The following is a 19,900-nucleotide window of genomic DNA, read 5'->3' as shown; positions in this document are numbered from 1 at the left end:
ATAATCCCTCAATCACTTTATAGAGCAGGGACTATAAAGTGGACTTAGAGTGGCAGCCTAGTGGTTAGGGCATAGGGCTTTCAATCCTGAGATTGTGAGTTCGATCCCCCCACTCCCACAGACTGCCACTCTGGGTCCCTGAGCAAGACCCTTAACCTCACCCTGCTCCCTGGGCACCTCACAATGGCAGCTCACTGCTCCCCAAGGGGATGGGTTAAATGCAGAGAAGTAATTTCCCTCTGGGATTATTAGAGTATATCAAAATCAAATATTGAACTCAGTTAACTGACCATTCGGATCACTGTTTTTCCCTCCCCGTTAGTCACTTGACTCTGCCTCCCCTGCACGGTGCATGTGCCATCTTTGATATTTGTCTCCGCTGTCAGGAAGCAGAAATTCCATAATCCTTTGCGAGGAGAGCTCTCCTCCCAAAGCATTCTGGGATATATCTGCTCGTCTAGTGACTATGAATGATCACTACTTTTCAAGGAAATCTCGCGTCCACTACTTTTTCATCCAGTAGACATTCGGACACTCATTTAAAATGGTGTAACCCCTAGATAGTGCCCTATATAGTGATTAGGGCAGACATTCGGATGTCCTATGTTCCTGAATTTACTTCAGATTGGAAGTCCCATCCACTGTGGGGCGGATGGAACGTCAAGAATGTTCATGTTAAATGGGTCCAACCTAGCGAACTTAATTTTGTGGATACTCAGAAGTGACCAGCATCCATCTCAACTAAGACACCCAAGGCAACTCCACATAAGGTGAAAAAAAAATACATAGAAAAATAAATAAAACCTTGTCAAGTACGAGCGTGAGCTATGAGAACTGGCAGAAGAGTCCTGCAGTTCTGTGTTTTGGCCACAGATGGCAGTATCATTAGAAAATTCAGTAATGCCTCTTTAATTTCCACAACTGGCTTCTCTTACCAAATTATTTATTGTTTTCAAAGTTTTTTTAATACATAATTATGTAAAAACAAATAGAAATTTTATGGCAGAATAATGTGTTAAAAATGCCCTTTATATGTGATACTTACGAGACTAATTTACAGCTTAATCTATCATTTGGAGCAATATTTCTACAAAGGTACTTTAGTATCTGTTGTACATTTGTAAATAGACTCAGATGCTGACTTTGTCTTTGAAATTTATGTTTTTAGGGTTCTGAAACCTTTGACGTTAAACACATAAAGCTTGGTTAAATATTTAACTAGTGTAATAAATTAAAACACCAGTTGAGAAGTTTAGCTAAACGCTAATCTTTACATGTAAAAACTAAAATTTAGAACGGAGGAAAAACCTTTACCTTCCATTTCTTTTTTTACTTAAAGGACAAATTTTATTATCAACCGTCAAAAGTGATCAAGATCAGTGGATTTCCAGACTTTCTCAAAGTCTGAAGTTTCCTCAGACTTGGAATAGCGCACATTGCATTACCTCTATATTTCAGTGGGAGGAAGTTAAACTCATGAACTTGAAGAACAGCCCTTCCATCGGATTAGATCTAAATCTGAAATTGTACTTATGTGTTATTCTGTTTTTTTTTATTTTTATTTAAAATGATCTGTTCTCTTTTCTAGTCTGTCCTGATGTAAAAAAAAAGTCACTTATGTAAGTCTTAACTGAATTTTAAATGTCTTACTACAAAAAAAATTCTGTGTAAAAGCTTTTTAAAAACTTGTGCTGTGAATATTTTTTTTTAATTATCCAACAACCTGAATCATTTCTTTAACTCTAAAAGTTATTTTTGTATATTTAAAAAATTGTCCTGATGAATTGTAAACATACGGCTCTAACTGACAAAATATCAGTACATCCAATAAAGAATAGCCCCTAAATTGTCTGACATGCCTAAATCTTCACAGTGTTGAGTACACTGCAAAAAATTTAAATCTTAATAAGTCAATTTCTTAAAATAAGTGTATTTTTTCCTGAACTGAGGAGGTACGTGAGACACTTTGCCAATGAAACAAGACAATTTACATTTAAAATGAGAAGAAAACTATTGCATTGTCTTATTTCAAGTGAGTTTTATCTAATTATCTTATTTTAAGAATAAAAATAGTAATTCTATTGGCAAATCATCTTACTTACCTGCTCAAATTAAGAGTAAAAACACTTAATTTAAGAAATCTTTACCTATTTCTAGATTGTTTTTGCAGTGTAAACATGGACATAAAATGCACCAATCTCTCTTATGTTAGTTTCTGTTATTTATTTTCATTTTGCTGAAGTAGTGAGATTGCTTAAGAGTCAGGTTTGACAGTAAATCTGAGTAAGATATGCTTAGTGTTTCTCCTCTGGGAGGCCATCTGTGATCCTGATATGCTTCTTCAACATTTAGGTTCAGGAATATGACCCCAAGCACTGTTTGAAATTGAAACTCTACCGCAGCTTGTCACTCAGACTCCTGTGTTAGTTCGGTCACGTTCACAGTGTCCTCTGTCTGTTTACATTTGTACCAAGAGGAAAAAGCGTTGCCGAATGTTACACCTACAGCTAAAACCAGAAGCTTCTTTACTCCTTTGTTTTTCCTTTTTTTCTGTTGTATATTTCTGTCATTTTGCTATTGTAAAAGTGTTACCACACTGTTAAAATAAACAGTTTATTTTAGGTTAAAGTTGGCTGTGGACCTGTACTGTCAAGAAAGTTCTCTTTCTTTTTTTGCATGGGGAACCAAATCAACACTTTGCTGCCCTCTCCTGGTTGGGAATTTAACACATCATACCAAGATCTTAATACATTTCTGAGAAACTATTCCCAAATGATTTAGGATCTTTAAAAATAAAGAAAAACTTGAGAAATGTCCATCTAGATTCTATACATATAAGTTATATTATTAATTCAGATTTATTTATTTTTTTATTTAACCTTTATTTAACCAGGAAGTCCCATTGAGATTCAGAATCTCTTTTTCAAGAGAGACCTGGCCAAGGTAGCAGCCAAACCACAGGAAGTTCATACATATTTACAACATATTACATTTTTCATAATAAAATCAGAGCAGTATGTTAAAACACATTAAGCATCTCAGGAAAAAAAGCACATATCTCCATCATTACATTCTTCATGGTTACTTTAAATTCATTAATGGACACCAGAGTTTCTAATTTGAGCTCTTTTTGGAGGTTATTCCATCCCCAAGGTGCAGAGTAGGAGAATGCAGTTTTTCCTAACTCAGTTGAAGCTCGGGGTACATTAAAAAGTAACCGCTGAGAGGAGCGCAACTGATAACTACCAGAACTCACAGAGAGGAGGATACAGTGGGAGTTTACCAAGTATTGCTTTATAAATAAAGATATACCAGTGCTGTTTTCTACGAATTGTTAGTGATGTCCAACCAACTAGCTCATAAAGAATGCAGTGATGAGTAAAGGACTTAGAATTTGTAATGAATCGTAATGATGCATGGTACACTTAGTCAATATGACCCAATATGGAGGATGCAGCATGCATGTACAATATATCTCCATAATCAATCACAGACAAAAAGTTGGAAACAATCATTTACATGCCTTCAATGTCAGTTTATACATATTTAAATGAATAAATATGGAAAATCTATAAATCTACTAAATTATTAGGAAAAAATATTTATGGAGGTTTAATTTACTAATTTTCCAATTTGTACACCAATTTCTGTATACACATGTTTTCGCACACTAATCCTAAACCTGACCCCAACCCAGAGTAGAAAACTTTACCAAATTGGAACCAGTTAAATGTCCCTATAAGAACCTGTAAGTCCTCACAATGTAGGATATTTTACAAAACAATGTCCCATATTATAAATCAACAAATCCATATACACCAAAGGAGTAACACTGGAGATGTTTTTGGACTGTGGGAGGAAGGTGACAGTGCTACAAACTGCTCCACCATGCAGCCCCCCATTTCTTCAATCTCAGTAAATGGAATATTTTGAATGACTCTAAGGTTCTGTGGATGTATCATGTATGATGATTTAGATGTACCTTTTGATAAAAACTTTGCAGCTTTACATAATTGACACAACAATGCATAATAATTCAGGTTTTCAGTCCATGTTCCTAGGAATTGTGGAGTAAATTAATTCCAGAATATACTCTATTACTATTTACTTCTGATCTTTGACCTCAGTCAGTCAGCTTTTAATAAAGAATGATAAGTTGAGCAAACCAATTCACCTCTAAATGAACCTTATGTCTTTAAGAGAAAAACAATTAAAATGGTCAGTTATGAAACAACCCCCTGGATAGTAAAAGTAAATGAAACTGAGACAAAATTCCTAAAAATGCTACAAGATTTATGTCCATTAAATGTGGTGACTATCTGCAAAGGGCTAAACACTAAACAAAGGTTAAATATAAAAATGGGTTTTATTTAACTGGCAAAAAAAAAAAAAAAAATCCTCCAAAAATCAAGAATTTGGGTTCATAAAAGTAGTCACAATAACAAAATAACAAAAAACCCTAACTCAAGCAGAATGAGAGAAAGGGAATATCTATATACTGGAAGATCAGCCTACAAGGATATAAAAACAGATTTGCAAACTAACGAACCCCTATTGGACCCGCCCTGTTTTTTGCCTATATGTAACTAAAGGCCTGATGCAGCTGCAACTGAGGTTACCCCCCCCAAAAGGGGGAAAAGTCAAATACAGACATAACAGAATAAACTAAAACATGCTGACTTATTTTAGAGATCAGTGTTGTATCATTCCATAAAATGTATGAATTATGAACCAAAAGCAGTTCTTTAAAGCAAAATACAAGCGTAGTGAAATGTATAATTATCTATTGAAGCTGAGTGATATAGATATTACTCAAAAGGAACTGAAACTTCAAAGGTATAAAATGGTAAATATTCAAACTTAGCATGAATTTATTGCTGCTATTATATACTATTATTTACTGCTCAAGATACAGGCCATAACCTTTCTGATATGTCACCCCTTAACAGCATCTTTTTGTCTTTTAAACACTCTGAACAAAGTTGACAGGTTTAACTCTGTGTTCCAAGACAAAAAACACTAAATTGACGGTGTTATCTTGGACTGCAGGTTTGGATGTACTGTATGGTGGATGTCCTGAAAAATAGTCCCTAAAGAAATATCAAAGGTGTTGCAGGTAAGAAGGGAAATAAAACAAAATGCTCTTATCAGATATTTCAGACAACAACTATATGAGTATGACATAGCATATGATGCAAATAATAATTCGAAGCAATAAATATAGATTCGGTATGTAAACGACTTCTGATTATGTTCTGATCGCCTATGAATTAAATTTATCTGTCGTTGCCATATTGTGAAAACTGATAGAGGCTTATGCAGTGAATAAATACGGAGCTTGTGCTGCAGAGCAGAGAATTAGGAAAATGTGATCAGCTTGGCTGATTTTAGATTTTCACTCTTGACTGCTTACGCCTGTTGCATAACAAGCCAAATCGTTTACAGACAATGAAAGGTTAGCCAGTTTTTATCACCATTGTTGCAAAAGGGAAATGTTTTTGGAAGGAACACTACAAAAGAAATAAACTACTTAAAATATGCTGTAAACATAAAAGTAGCGAACAACTAATTAGTGCTTTGAAAGCTTTAAAGCAAAGATAATAAATGCTGCTTACCAGTTTAGTTCAGAGTTAACAGATCTTTCATGACCAAAGGATTTTTAATTTGTTCACAATTAATGCTACACATTCCATGATATTTTGGTTTTGGTTAGAACCCTAGCAGCTGACTTTTGGTTAAACTCCAATAGCCGTTGTTTTCTTTTAATTTTAATAATTAATTTTTTTTTTTTTTATCACTGCTGCTTAGATCAGCTTACCTTATCAAGGCTGCACTTTAAAAAAAATTAATTTTCTAGAGAGCTGTTCTAAACGAAATTTCTTACACTCATGTATAAAAAATGACAAAATAAATCTGTCTGAGTCTCTAAGTCTCTCTAAGTCTAGTTTAGGTTAGGGCTAATTTAAGTCAGAAAGATTCCATCCATCCATCTATCTACCCCCGGCTTAATTCTTGTAAAAGCTTGCGGTGGGGCCGGTGCCTATTTCCAGTGTTCTGTCAGATGAACATACCTGGTCAGACCAGCATACCCATAGTCAATACCCGTTTATCCCTTTAGTTTTGTACAAAATTTAAACTTCAAACTACCTCAGCGGGCGTGTATCCCTTTAGTCATGTACAAAAAAACAATTTCATTACTTACTTTTTGGTGTTTTTTGGAGCGTATGGCGAGCCGACCTTAAATTGTTTTGTTTTTTGTACATGACTAAAGGGATACTCGCCCATTAGGGCAAAACTAAAGGGATAAATGCAAATTTGACGTCTTGCGCATCCATATTTACTATGGATATTCTGGTCTGACGGGGTATGCTGATCTGACAGTCTATGGGCAAGAGGCAAGGTACACCCTGGACAGGTCGCCAGTCTGTTGGAAGTTGTTAACAAAGCCATTAGAATGATATGGTCTACAAAAAACAAAATAAAAAACTCTCAGATTCTGTCCTTGAACACCACTAACAGGATTTGTTATGGAACAATCAAGCAGGATCCAGTGACAGGATGACAAACAGTGATGGTGACAGACTGGAAAAGTGAGTGGGATGGTCTTGCACTATGATGATCTTTTTCTGATCAAGCTATAAAGAGTGAATGATGAGTCAGAATTTTCCCCAGCTTTATTCAGAAAAGACTCCAGCCTAACTAAACTCAGTTAAGCTAAATGCCATACAGCATGCAGACACAAGGTATTAGAGACTCAAATCTAGATTAAAAAATTATAAAATTGACATTAAAATTTAGCCAGAATCAAGACCCCTCGCTTGACACAGGACATAGAGAAAGGTGTTTGTACTTTTTTAACAGAGGAAAAAAAAAAACACTGCATCCCCAAAGTTAAGTAAGTTACTGATGGTAGATGTTGTTCCTCTGCTCCCACCTCTCTGCAGGTCATTCATTAGGTCCCTCCATGTAGTTCTAAGATTTCTTTCCTGCTTTAATGATCATTTTGACCCCATGGGATTAGATCTTGTGTGGGGCCCCAGGCTGAGGGAGATTATCAATGGTTTTGCATGTCTTCTACTTTTCTTCCAGTTGCCAACCTCCTTCCTATTGTAGATTCACTCTTCCCACCCTGGTGCTAACCTGACTCCGCCAGATGGATTTGCTCCGCATATCCATCTGGAAACCTTCCATTGAAGTAATTTGGGAAGGGGCGAAAATACTGGTTAGCTGATTGGCCTATGTTGGTGATAGACGGGCCAAATAAACCAATCAGATCAACGAAGCATATGAGGTACCAACATAGCGACGACGAAGAGGAGCCAATTGATAGATCAAACTCTTGCCGAAACCAGTCGGGAAAAGGGCAGAAACATATTTTCCTCTGAGAAAAGCCTCCATAGCAGTGTTTTGCTCTTTTTTCAGTGAAGAAATACTCTGTAATTCCGATAAAACTTGCTCGATAGCCACGCTAACTCTAGTTTCATCGGCTGAAGCCGCCATGTTCTTTAGACTGAACTGTCGCGCTTCTCGTTGCGTCACACCTCAACCCGCCTCAAAGCCAACGCTGATTGGACGTTCGTTTGGTGAACGGCTCTGAATTTTCTTTAACGGAGAGTCTCCAGACTGATCTGCGAGTGAAACCTTGAAAGCTCGCGAGTTCAGGATGGTCTCACGAGGCTACCCTGGTGCAGGTTCAACAATCTTCTTCCTGCTGTCCTTCTGCAGCTCTATGGTCTTGGTCATGGTTCAGTTTAAGTCTAAATGTTTGAGGCTGTGCTCAGGTGTCTTTTATATACAGATAACCAGCTCAAATAGGTGCCATTAATAAAAGTGAAAGAAATAAAAGTTTCTTTAAGAAGAAGTTACAGCTCTGTAAGGACCAGACATTTTGCTTGTGCTTGGATCGGCAAAGAGTCTGTTTCCACCATACTCTTTTTAATTTCACCTTTATTCATACAGGTTATCTCATTTAGATCAAAGATGAAGAAGAAGTGTACAATCAATGGCCAAACTGACAAAAAGTGTAAATTCAGTCAGCTTCAGTAGGCTATGGCTTTATTTTTTAGATGTTCTTTAAATTCACAGGCATAACGTTTCAAATAAACCTGCAGAGGCTTTGAAGTTCAGTGCGCGCCTCAAAGTTATTTCAGTTTGCTGCTTGCTGTTCTCCTCCCCTCATTTGCGTGAAGTTAAAGTCTGCATGTTGTCCAACAGAGCGCACACCCACTGAAGCAAACTAACAGCCTAACCTTTTTCAGACTGCAGAAAGACTCTCATTCACTAACGGTGCCAACTGTTAAAGCAGATCTCCTCCTTTTTCTTGTCATCATGCATTGGACTCTAGCTGGCTGCTGTGGGTTTGCATTGATAAGTCTATCAGGTAAATATAAATATTTACTCTTTTCAAGAGGATAATTTTACTTCTTGCGTGCAGAAAATATATTATATGATATATAAATATTCACCAAACGATATCTGGACCTGTAATGAATGTTAGTTAGTTGTTTAAACTTGATAGGGTTCAAGTAACATGTTTTTTTTTAAAGCTAAAATGTCCTTTAATTGTATGTTTAAAGTATGTTTATCCACAGCTACACTGCACACAAGAGTTTTGCATGTTATTTTTACCACTACTTCCTGGCCATCTGGAGGTAAAAAGAGGAAGTTCTCTAAGACAAAGACTATTATTTTACTGTCTTGTTGATGAAGTTCTTTGAATCAAACACATTTATAGTGACTCAATAATGTTACAAAAAATGTGCAAAAAATTTTCAATTAATAATCTCACTTATATTTCAGACTTCTTATGCTGTTCTGTTTGTTATCACATAATAATCAATAATAAATTATTAGCACAAAATCAAACAAAAGTGAATATAATAAAGCATGAAACTGACTAAATGAATTTTTTCCAATAAAATTATTGGAATATTATCTTTTCTTTGTGAAATTATCACTTAAAATTAATTCACATAAAATGATATATTCTTCAGATTATTTAATCCATTTATTTTTTCTTTTACAAATCAGTTGTAACATTTTGACAAATGTCTTTGACCTCAGCAAGATGTTATGTAGATTATTTGTCTTATAGAATGGCATTATAGTATGCAGGAATTATGAAAAACATTTCATGATTACAGCTCTTGTTTCCATCTGATGTAATTGGAGGTGAGAGTGAACAATTATGAAATAAATAACATGCAAACACTATAAAACAATTTTATACTTGGCTAATGCATTTTTCCTGTGATGTTAACATTTTAAAATTGTTATTTCTTACTTATATCCGCTTCAATAAAACTTACATCTTCTGCCACATATAAGACTTGGAAAATAAAAGAAAAAAGTCTCTTTGTTTTTGTTGTTTTTTTTTAAGATGATAATACTATTTTCTTTGGAATAAATGTGGTGGCAATGGAAAACCTGTTTATTTCCTATTAACTGATGTCAGTCTGTTTGGAAAATATAAATCTGTATCAAGCAGCAAAGTGATTGGGTCATACCTCTAAGATTTACCAATTTATCTAACAATGTCTAATTTTAATGCTTCTTTAAAGAGTCCTGCACCAATTGGTGTATCTGTAACTGTTTAGAACCTTTGTAGATGTGCCAAATGTTTATTTTAAATGCTCAACTAAACAGAATCAATCAAACTGTTTTAAATATTTGTTATTTGAACAAAAATGAAACAAAATGAATAAACAAAACCTCTTTAATTGAAAACACTTCCATTTTCTGTATTCATTGTCAGGTCAAACCAGCACCCTGGATGGGGGATTATCTTTTGCTTTTGTACCGTATTTTCATGACCATAAGGCACACCGTACTAAAAAGCGCAGTCTCAGTTTTGTGTGCCATTACTGTATTTAATACACACAAGATTATAGGGCGCAGGTTTTATATACCGGTAAATATCCTCTACTACGTTTAAATACCTCTACTGCGTATTTAAAAATAAAGCGGGAGCAAAACTGTGTATGTTTGTGCTTTATTCATGTATTTATTACAAAGTATTAATCAAACCCATCGAAGTCATCATGCTCTGTTTCTGAATTAAACAGCTGCGCTAAATCAGACATGCTAATTTCCCCTTCTTCGCTGTCAGAGTCACTTTCCGTGCTGAACGGCTCCTCGGAAAAGATGCCGGCTTTTGCGAAAGCTCGAACAACAGTGCCAGCAGACACGTTAGCCCAAGCATCAACAATGCGGCACCTCGTCCATGTTGGTGATGTGAATTGGCTGGACCTTATGTCCGCGGAAACTCAGCTGCGTGTTCTTCACCTGTCGGAGTTCGTTTTCCATCTTCCTCCACTTGCGAACCATCGATTCATTAATCTTGAATTCTCTTGCGGCTGCTCGATTTCCATGTTGCTCTGCGTAGCTGATAGCCTTCAGCTTAAACTGCAGGCTAAACTCATAGGCGTGTCTCTTTGCCATTTTCAGGGTTGTTAAGACAACAATGTTCTGCATAAAGCACATATCGGTTCTTTTATACACAATCCACGGCCACACTTCCCCCTTTAACGTTCTCATGGTGGTCTCAAACGTCCGCAGTAACAACACACATACTGTAGGGCGCACCGCACTATAGGGCGCGCTGCACATTTTGAGGGGAAAAAAAGACATTTATATGCGCCTTATAGTCGCGAAAATACAGTATCTTCTGGTGTTCCATACAGGCTTTTAAGGGCACTTGTTAGATTCCTGATATTAAGTTCTTGGGTTTTTAAAAGACAAACAAACTTTGATGTATTTAATTTACCAATTTATATTTTCTTTTGTTAATTTTAAGTTAGTCTTTGTGTTGATGTATTTGAGACAAATCTTAGATCACAGGGGTCGGCTTGCACAGGCTCCCCTTTGACCAGCTGCAATTGCTAAGACACTCACAAAATCCTGAAGAGAAGACAATGATTATTACAAACTGTATACATGTTTTAGAAAATGCACAACAAGATTATCCATTGGTTTGGCTTTAAAACCAACTCTTGGGGAAAACTAGCCTTCCTTCCAGGTTGACCCTCATCCCTGCAGCTCAGTCTGTTGGTTAGCAACATAGTTAGCTGTTGTCATAAATTATACCAGGTAGATTTTGTTTGTTTTTTTTTTTTAATATGGGGTTTAGAGTCTACATGAAAAGTGCTTATTAATTCAAGTCAACTTTTCTGATATCTGCAGCTTGCTGCTGCTTTGGCCTCTGAACATTTGTTTTATTTATTTATTTATTTTTAACCAATCTTTTAAAAGACACATTTATCCACCTTTAAAGCTTCCTTCTTTAGGGACAATGACGAACTGTCACTGTCCCTCAACTACTGGATCCAGTTCTCACTATTCCCATTCAGCTGCACTATCAGCTCACCAGTCATGTCCCCTGCCATTGTAAGCTAACTAATTTATCAACTCATCTCCTTTGTATTCCTCGTATGCACATTTTTTTAATTGCTTCCTTTTTAAATGTTGTTCATTCTTTCCCTTAATTAAAAAGTTAAATTACCACTGTTTAGTTTTTACCTTTGTTTGGTTTTTTTTCCTAACGTACAGCACTTTCAATTGTCTCTGCTTTACAGAGAAACTTGCCTCGCCCTGTCTTGCATTTGGTTAGTTAGCAAATTTTGGAAAGCCTGGTTGATAAATTCATTATATTCTGTTTTTTTTTTTTTTTTTTTTGCAGCAGGGATGCATCCAAAGATTAAAGAACAGATGCACTCTTGATTAGTTTGTAAATAGCTATTTTGTTTATAATTTTAATCAAAAGTCTTTCTGAAAAGTTGTTCGGGCACTAATAAAAAGATTAGTTTTTTAATTTCCCCGAATCACCTGTGTTAAAAACGTTGCTTACAACTTGAGGATCCAATTAGTTGAATGGCAGATTTTCTTGTACATTTCTTTTAACTTATTTTCTTTTTATCTCCTCAGTTGCCCTGCAGATCAGCCAGAGGCCCAGATTTTACGGATTGACATCTCGTAGGGATGTATCTATTTACTGCCAGTCCTCAGAACAAGATACGGCAAAAACTGCGGAGTGGTACAAGGCTATGAAATATGACTCTCCAGAGAAAGAGATTGTCGAGAGTGAAAGGATTCGGTATGAAAAACAAGGCTCAGTTGAAAATGCTTTCCTTTTCTTCAAAGAACTTACAGTAGAGGATAGCGGAATATATTACTGCAAAATAAACGACACTTGGGGACCTGGAACTGAAGTACAAATAATAAGTAAGATAATAAGACTTTATTTAAAAGATGCAAAACAATACATGGCAGAAAAACACTCCAGTAACTTTTCACTTTATTGTCCGTAGGACCAGTTAACCTTATCAGTGCCCAGTACAGGACCCAGATGAAGGATGGTCTCATTGTCCTGCAAGGTCTGCTGGTGGCTGTTTGTATCGGCGCCTACCTGCTACGTAAACAGAAACTGGTGAGAATCAGCAAAAATTGATGTATTGTAAGAAAAATGTTGATTGTGATGAAAAATAATGTGATTTATGTGTTTTCTGTAACAACTTCCCATTGGGGGAAAGACAACTTTTCCTGGGATTGTGTCAGAAGAAATGTTAAATATGCAAATGGGAAAATATTTTTCTTTCTTTTTTTTGTACAAACACACACAGACAAATGCTGTTTTATAGAACTATTTATTCTTACATCTCAGATAAGTTACAGCAGAGTTTAAAAATAACTACTAAATTTTAAGGTAGCTAAATATATGTTTTGGACTCTGTTTTGGACCCTCCAATGAACTAAAACAAACAAAATAATGAGTTGATATTTGATTAAAATAATTTATTTCATCTTTGTCAGAATTAGATGAGGCGAATTCGAATTTATTTAAACTTTCCTTTCTTATTCAAAATGAAAAATGTTAAATAAAACCATTTAGCCTGAGCCTAGCCCCTTTACACCTTGAATCAACCCAAATACCTCAAATAGAAAACGCACCTCAGCTAAGGTGAAAGTGTGTATGCAGCTTTCATGATAAGTGCTAGCTGAATAGTCCTGGAAGAAATGAATGAGCTTAGACAAGGAAGCAGGATACTAAATAGAACCAATTCAGTTAGATAATTAACTTGTATGGGACCAGACCCATGACAACTCACCCTCCCTCATCCGTCAGATATACAGACTTGTTCACTGCAAAAACAATCTAGAAATAGGTAAAGATTTCTTAAATTAAGTGTTTTTACTCTTAATTTGAGTAGGTAAGTAAGAGGATTTGCCAATGGAATGAGTATTTTTATTCTTAAAATAAGATAATTAGATAAAACTCACTTGAAATAAGACAATGCAATTGTTTTTTTTCTTATTTTAAATGTAAATTGTCTTGTTCCATTGGCAAAGTGTCTCACTTACCTCCTCAGTTCAAGAAAAAATACACTTATTTTAAGAAAAATTGACTTATTAAGATTAAAATTTTTTGCAGTGTACAGAGCAGAATGTGGCAATTGCCAAAAAATCCAATGAGACAGACTGAAAGTTGAACACATTTTGGTACATTTTAAAATGCATCGGTGGATCCTACATGCATGTAGGGTGGACTTGGAACGTAGTATGTTTGAACCCAGTCTGGTTCCTCAAGACATAAATTGGATGCTCAAAGGATAAAGAGTTTAAAAAGATTCAAAGAAACTTACACTTACCTAATTCCCCACAATTATCCTGATGATTGGGAATCAGGTAAATATACATGTCTATATCCTGATGAAGCGCCTCAGTCATTCAGGTCATAGTCATTCTGTAAAAGTTTAAAAACAATCCACTGGACTTGGTTTCCAAGGTTTGAAGACGTTTCGCTTCCCCTCCAGGAAGCTTTCTCAATTCAAATTAATTGAATTCATTAATTTGAATTGAGCATTAATTACTGAATTAATTGAATTATTTAATTTGAATTGAGAAAGCTTCCTGGAAGGGAAGCGAAACGTCTTCAAACCTTGGAAACCAAGTCCAGTGGATTGTTTTTAAACTTTTAAGGAATATGTCTATACCCAAACAAATAAATAAATAAACGTATTTATTTATGGTCAGATTGTGGCTCATTTGAGTATAGAAAAAGACCTGCAAGGTTACGCTCCAAGCATTGGTCTTTAAGTAATAGGGGAACACAAACTTTATTGTGATTTAAAACGTCAACTTCATTACGTATGAAATTAATGTATTTCAACTTTCAACACATATAAACAATCGTTAAAGACTTACAGCATGACTGTTGCATTGTTGCGTATTTGGGAGAACAAGTGTTATATTTGCCAAAACCACAATAATAGAGTCAGGGATGTGTCTTGGTATACTTTAAAAAGGTTAAATAAATAAATAAATAAGGTGACATGTAAGTAAATAACACGAAAAACACCAGAAAGGCTTCACTACCTAAAACTTGCAAATTAAGTTATGTGATCTGGTCAAAACTGGTTTGAAACTGAAACTGGCTTTCTCTCTCTCTGCTAGTCAGCCTTAGCTACCAACTAAAAAGCTTTTTTTATGCAAAATTGATATTTCTGTCTTTCGCTTTTACTTAGATTCTTTTTTCTATGTTTATCTATAAGTAATTTCCTATCCACTTATATACCCCATTAATTGGAAGTGGGCTAAGAACTATCACCAGCACACTAATAAGAGCAATTTAATGCATATAATTAGCTAAATATGCATTTTTTTTACTTGTTTTGAACACAGCCCAAAGTAGCTAAGGGTTAAATGCCTTGTAAAATAGGACAAGAAGAGGGCGTAATCAAACCAACAACTCTGTAACGATGCTCTCTGTCCAGTCTTACTAAATCAGTTATTTCCCAAAGAAGAATTGGCAAAAAAAAAAAAAAAAAAGGTTTCCAGACATTTAAAGCTAGTAGAGACATGTTCAACGGCAGCAAAGAATGAAAAATCCTGACTCTGTTGAGCTTGGTTGAGTTCCTCCCTCTTTGCAGCCCTGCACCAAACATGTATCGGTCTGTGTCATTAAAAACCATTAAAATATACTGAAGTTTGTGACTATAGTATGTCAAAAAGAGTTTAATGCATGGGCAGTTCTAGATTAGGGCCAATAGGGGCCAGTACCCTTTTAAGACTGATTCCTGTAAAACTGTTTTTTTCACCTTCACACACTGCAAAAACAATCCAGAAATAAGTAAAAAAATTCTTAAATTAAGTATATTTACCCTTAATTTGAGCAGGTAAATAAGATGATCTGCCAATGGAATGAGTATTTTTACTCATAAAATAAGATAGTTAGATAATATTTACTTGAAATAAGACGATAAAATAGTTTTTTCTTATTTTAAAAGGAAATTGTCTTGTTCCATTGGCAAAGTGTCTTACTTACCTCCTCAATTCAAGGAAAAACACACTTATTTTAAGAAAAAATTACTTATTGAGATTTCTATTTTTTGCAGTGCAGTTCTGTTTTAACTATGATTTTATCTGATTTACTTGCGTTCTAGTTCTGAATTGGGTAAAACTGATCATTTTCATTTAAAATAAGTAACAAAAACATGTGCTGTTCTCGAATCATGAATGTACATAAAGATATTCCAAAGAATATCTTTATTTTATCTTGATTTATTATTCAAAACACTATAAACATCACACTTTTATAAAACTGAATATTTCACTCAGTTCCAACTTTATTTACAGCAGAGACAGGCTTTATATCTTAAAACCTCTACCTAGCTCTTCCTTTAGCTGTTACAATTTTAGTAATGTAGCACATAATGTATAACTGTCTTTTAACAAATGCAAATGCTTTAGTGTTCTTTATCTTGCTCTTTGTGATATTTTTGCAGCCAGTAGCTCACAGGCTATCGTATTTATTATTATTATTACTATTATTATTATTATTATTATTATTATTATTATTATTATTATTATTATTATTATTATTATTATTATTATTATTATTATTATTATTATTATTTCATAACAGTATCTTTGCCCATGATGTGGCATTACTGGTTACATCAACCAGCAAATGGTCAGCTAGTGAGCTCACATTCACTAATAAATTAAAGTGACAATACATGGTAATGCAATTAGATATTTACTTGGAAATTTATGTTTTTCAGTTTATGTCTCCATGATTGTGGAGCTGCATCTTGGTTTTCCCTGCTTATCATTTCATGTTTTTTTTTCAATGCCCCCTTTGGTGAATTTTGTCAAGAACCGCCACTAGTTCAAGATTTTAAAATACTTTAACAAGGCCCCATATGTCTTGCTCTGTTTTATAAATATACTTTGAAAACATAATGAAAATGCTTAACTGATAATTTTAAGTCTAACCAAGAAATATGTATTTAAATGAATATAAAAAATAGCAAATGGATGAATCTATTCATTTCATTCCAAAAATTCAACTTTGCTTCTTTTTTTTCTCTAACTCAGATAAAAGACAATGACAGTGTATATGAAGAGCCTGAAGCTGACCACATCTATGAGGTTAGTTTATTCATGTCTTTTTATATTTGCTATGTTCACCTATTTTCATATGTCATGAAGGTTGCAGGTTCGATTACCACCCCTGGGTCTTTCTGCATGGAGTTTGCATGTTCTCCCTGTGCATGTGAGGGTTCTCTCCGGGTACTCTGGCTTCTTTCCATAGTCCAAAAACATGGCCGTTAGGTTAATTGGCTGCTCTAAATTCTCCGTAGGTGTGAGTGTGTGCCTGAGTGGTTGTTTGTCCTGTCTTTGTGTTGCCCTGCGATGGACTGGCGACCTGTCCAAGGTGTACCCCGCCTCTCGCCCCTAGACAGCTGGAGATAGGCACCAGCATAAAGCGTGACAGAAAATGGATGTTGAACACTCTGCACAGATGTGCCTTTTTACATAACAAGGACAAGCGCAATCCTGCCAGTCAACAGGATGAAAGGTCTTCTTGCATCGTTGAGCTTTAAGCCACAACTGTTTTGTTTGTTCTTCTGCCTTTGTTGGTGCTGTTTTTTAATTGCATCAAATATAGTTTCTTTTTTTTTTTTACTTTATGCTTTCACTTTTGCAGGAACTGTTTCATCACAATATCAAAAACGATTTTTTTCTTAATCAGCAAACGGACTGAACAATGCATTTTATTGTTGTTAAAATAAAGATAAGTCACTGCCAACATGTATCTAAAGATATGTGGAAAATATTATTTTATAGGAAAATGTATGTTAAATAAGCATGGATCCATACGGATTTAGTTTAAAACTAAAAAATAGTGATCTGCAGACTTTCTGTTGAATAATATGCAGCTTCACAGAGATCTAAACTAAGTATAAATATTTAGCTAAAGTACTTAAGTAGCTTTTTTAAGTGTATATACTCTACTTGAGTTTTTATTCTTCAGATGTTTTTATGCTTTACTTTCTCAAAACTGGGTTTTTACTGTTTTTTGTGCTGATAATGACATAGCATAACATCCACATTAAAACAGAGAAGATCAAATGTGCAAAGACAATCCGTACAGTTGAAGCACAGTTAATTTTTTGAAAAACATGAAGACAGGGGGTTTTGAAATATTGAAATATGATTGATCAGATTCTGAGACAGGACAATCCACATTTATTCCCTCTTTATTGGATTTTGAATGCACATGTTTATTATATTTAAGGTTCTGCTTTACTTTAATGCTATTTGCAACTTTAATGATCTAAATATCAGAGATATAAAAGTATTCCACCGCTTACATGGAACTTATGTTTAGTTAAATGTGTATCATTCTGTCTGAAAGTTTAATTTAATACACCTTTAGACCAGGTCAGTATTATTTTAAGGTTCCCTTTTACAATACAGTGAGCAAAATAGAAAAAATAATCCCCGTTTTGTAAATATAAGAATTTCAGAAGATTTTTTGAGTTATTTTTTATAGATTCAGGCAAATGCTTTATTTTACATTTGGACTTAATCAGATTGTGGGACCTGCACATTTCTTAACTTTTACTTAAGTACAGAATGTGAGTACTTTTGACACGTCTGAGCAGTTTCTACTGTAAGACGCTGAATTTACAGCAAAGCACCTTGCTTTAAGAAAGAAGGACTGCTGTGTTTTCTAAATTAACTCGATTATTGTTGATCATTTAATTCTATTATTTTCTGATGTGTTTTATTTAATCACCTCAGTCACTCTTTTAGATTTGATCACAATTGGTTTTTATTTTTGTTGTTTCCTGCTGAACATTTAAGTTTTAATACATACACTTTTTATCTGCTGTTTTATTTTTCACTTTGCTAGCAAATTTTCTTTAATACATTTAGTTTAATCTTATTTATTATCCACCTTTTAACAATGTAAATGATTATTTTTTCACCGTTAAGAGGAAGTTGAATCATAGAGAAACTCTTGTCATAAGATACCATTGAAAAATCTGCATATTTAAGGTCACAACTAAAGTAGTGTTTATTTGCTGTAATTTATCTTCTTTCTGCCCTTTAAAAATATTCATATTTCCCAGAGGCACAGAAAGATGATTAAGAATTATGCAAATATTTGTACTTAATGTCAGCAAGCCGATTTGACTTTAAGCAGCAGCAACTTTTTGTTTGAGATCTCTGAGTCATTCATGCAAAAAAAGATTTTATGAAAGATAAAGAAAATATTTTTTTCAGACATACTGGATTCATATGCATATAATCCAAGGTAATTAACTTAACCATGCTTTCTTCTTAGGGCTTGGCCATTGAGACATGTGGGGGAGGTCTGTATGAAGATCTTTCTGCGTACGCTCGGACTGAAGAAACCGAGGCCCCGTGGGAGTGAAACCAACACCCTCTGCAGTCATAAATGTGGAGTTTATGTTCATAATTATCGCCTGTGTGGTGAAAAAGGCAGACAAGTACTTGTTGGTCCCCTTTTGGGTGTGAATATATCTGTGTTTTGCCCAGAAAGGTGCAGCTTTTGTTATTTGCTAGAGCAGTTTAACCCTAGAATGTCCAGTTTTTGGACCATAAAGTAAAAGCAGCTAACAACTCGGACCCAAACTTTGCTGATGGATATTATCATCACTGAAAATGAATTTAGAAAGACACGAAAATAATAAAACAAGACCTAGATCGTTGGCGGTTGTTGCATACATCCATGGATTGCTAGCCTCCATTGTTTTTAGAATAAAAGGGTTTTTTTAAGGAATATTTTTAGTGTTAAACCATCATGTCAAGGTTTGATCAGCAAAAGTTGTTTGGATTTTGGATAAGATAGAAAAGAAATAAGCATCAGTAGCAACCCATGCTGTACAGCCGTATTTCTCTGTGTTCCCTCTGAACACATTCCCAGCTATGCCCCTCTGCCTGTTGACTGGGGATGACAGTAGGAAAGAGAAAACTCATTCTGATGAATTACACATTTGTTGTTTTGCAATGCTTGGTTTTACTCGCATACACTTATAACTACCTTTTTATCCTTTGTAATAGTTCTTAAAAAAATGTACTCATCAGGTTCCTCTGCAGGCCACCATCTTTGTGTTTTAACACCCAAAGTAAGACCCCTAGTCCCAGGTATCAGGACTTTGGTGCTAAATCATGTATTTTTTGTCCTCTTTTAGAGATTGCTTATCATTGGCTGATGTTGGTGCACCAGCTGATTCCATGTGCTTTGATGCATTAGTGTATAAATTGTGTTGTATCTGAGTTTTTTTTTGTTTTTTACCATTTTGTTGAATTGCAAAAGCATGAATCTGTATTTCACCACAGCCTCAGAGAGGCTGACTTCCTCTTATAGTTCACCATTTATCAATAAACAGATTCAAGGCTGCTGTAAAGAGTAATTTTTATTTGTTTGCTTTGTTTTAAAATAAATATGTAAAAAACAAAAGAAAACATCTCATTGTTTCTTTTACAGGGTGAATAATTCTATGGTGTTCAGATGCAGATAATAAATAATCAATTAATAAAAAAATAATTAAATAAACAAGTAAATTAAGTTGTTTGTAAAAGCTGA

At 34.7% G+C, this 19,900-nt stretch overlaps 1 protein-coding gene across 1 annotated transcript; it reads left to right on the top strand.

Annotated features, from left to right (window-relative positions):
- Positions 1 to 8,235: 8,235 nt before the first annotated feature.
- cd79b (CD79b molecule, immunoglobulin-associated beta) lies at positions 8,236 to 19,774 on the top strand. The gene is made up of 5 exons (XM_038296977.1): positions 8,236 to 8,380; positions 11,923 to 12,219; positions 12,306 to 12,424; positions 16,375 to 16,428; positions 18,635 to 19,774. Exons 1-5 carry the CDS (start codon positions 8,329 to 8,331, stop codon positions 18,722 to 18,724), a joined length of 612 nt encoding a protein of 203 aa, XP_038152905.1. The 5' UTR covers positions 8,236 to 8,328; the 3' UTR covers positions 18,725 to 19,774.
- Positions 19,775 to 19,900: the final 126 nt, after the last annotated feature.

Source organism: Cyprinodon tularosa, unplaced genomic scaffold (assembly GCF_016077235.1).
Source record: "Cyprinodon tularosa strain WSP-4 unplaced genomic scaffold, ASM1607723v1 ctg38, whole genome shotgun sequence".
NCBI lineage: Eukaryota > Metazoa > Chordata > Actinopteri > Cyprinodontiformes > Cyprinodontidae > Cyprinodon > Cyprinodon tularosa.
This window is presented reverse-complemented; position numbering and strand designations above follow the sequence as displayed.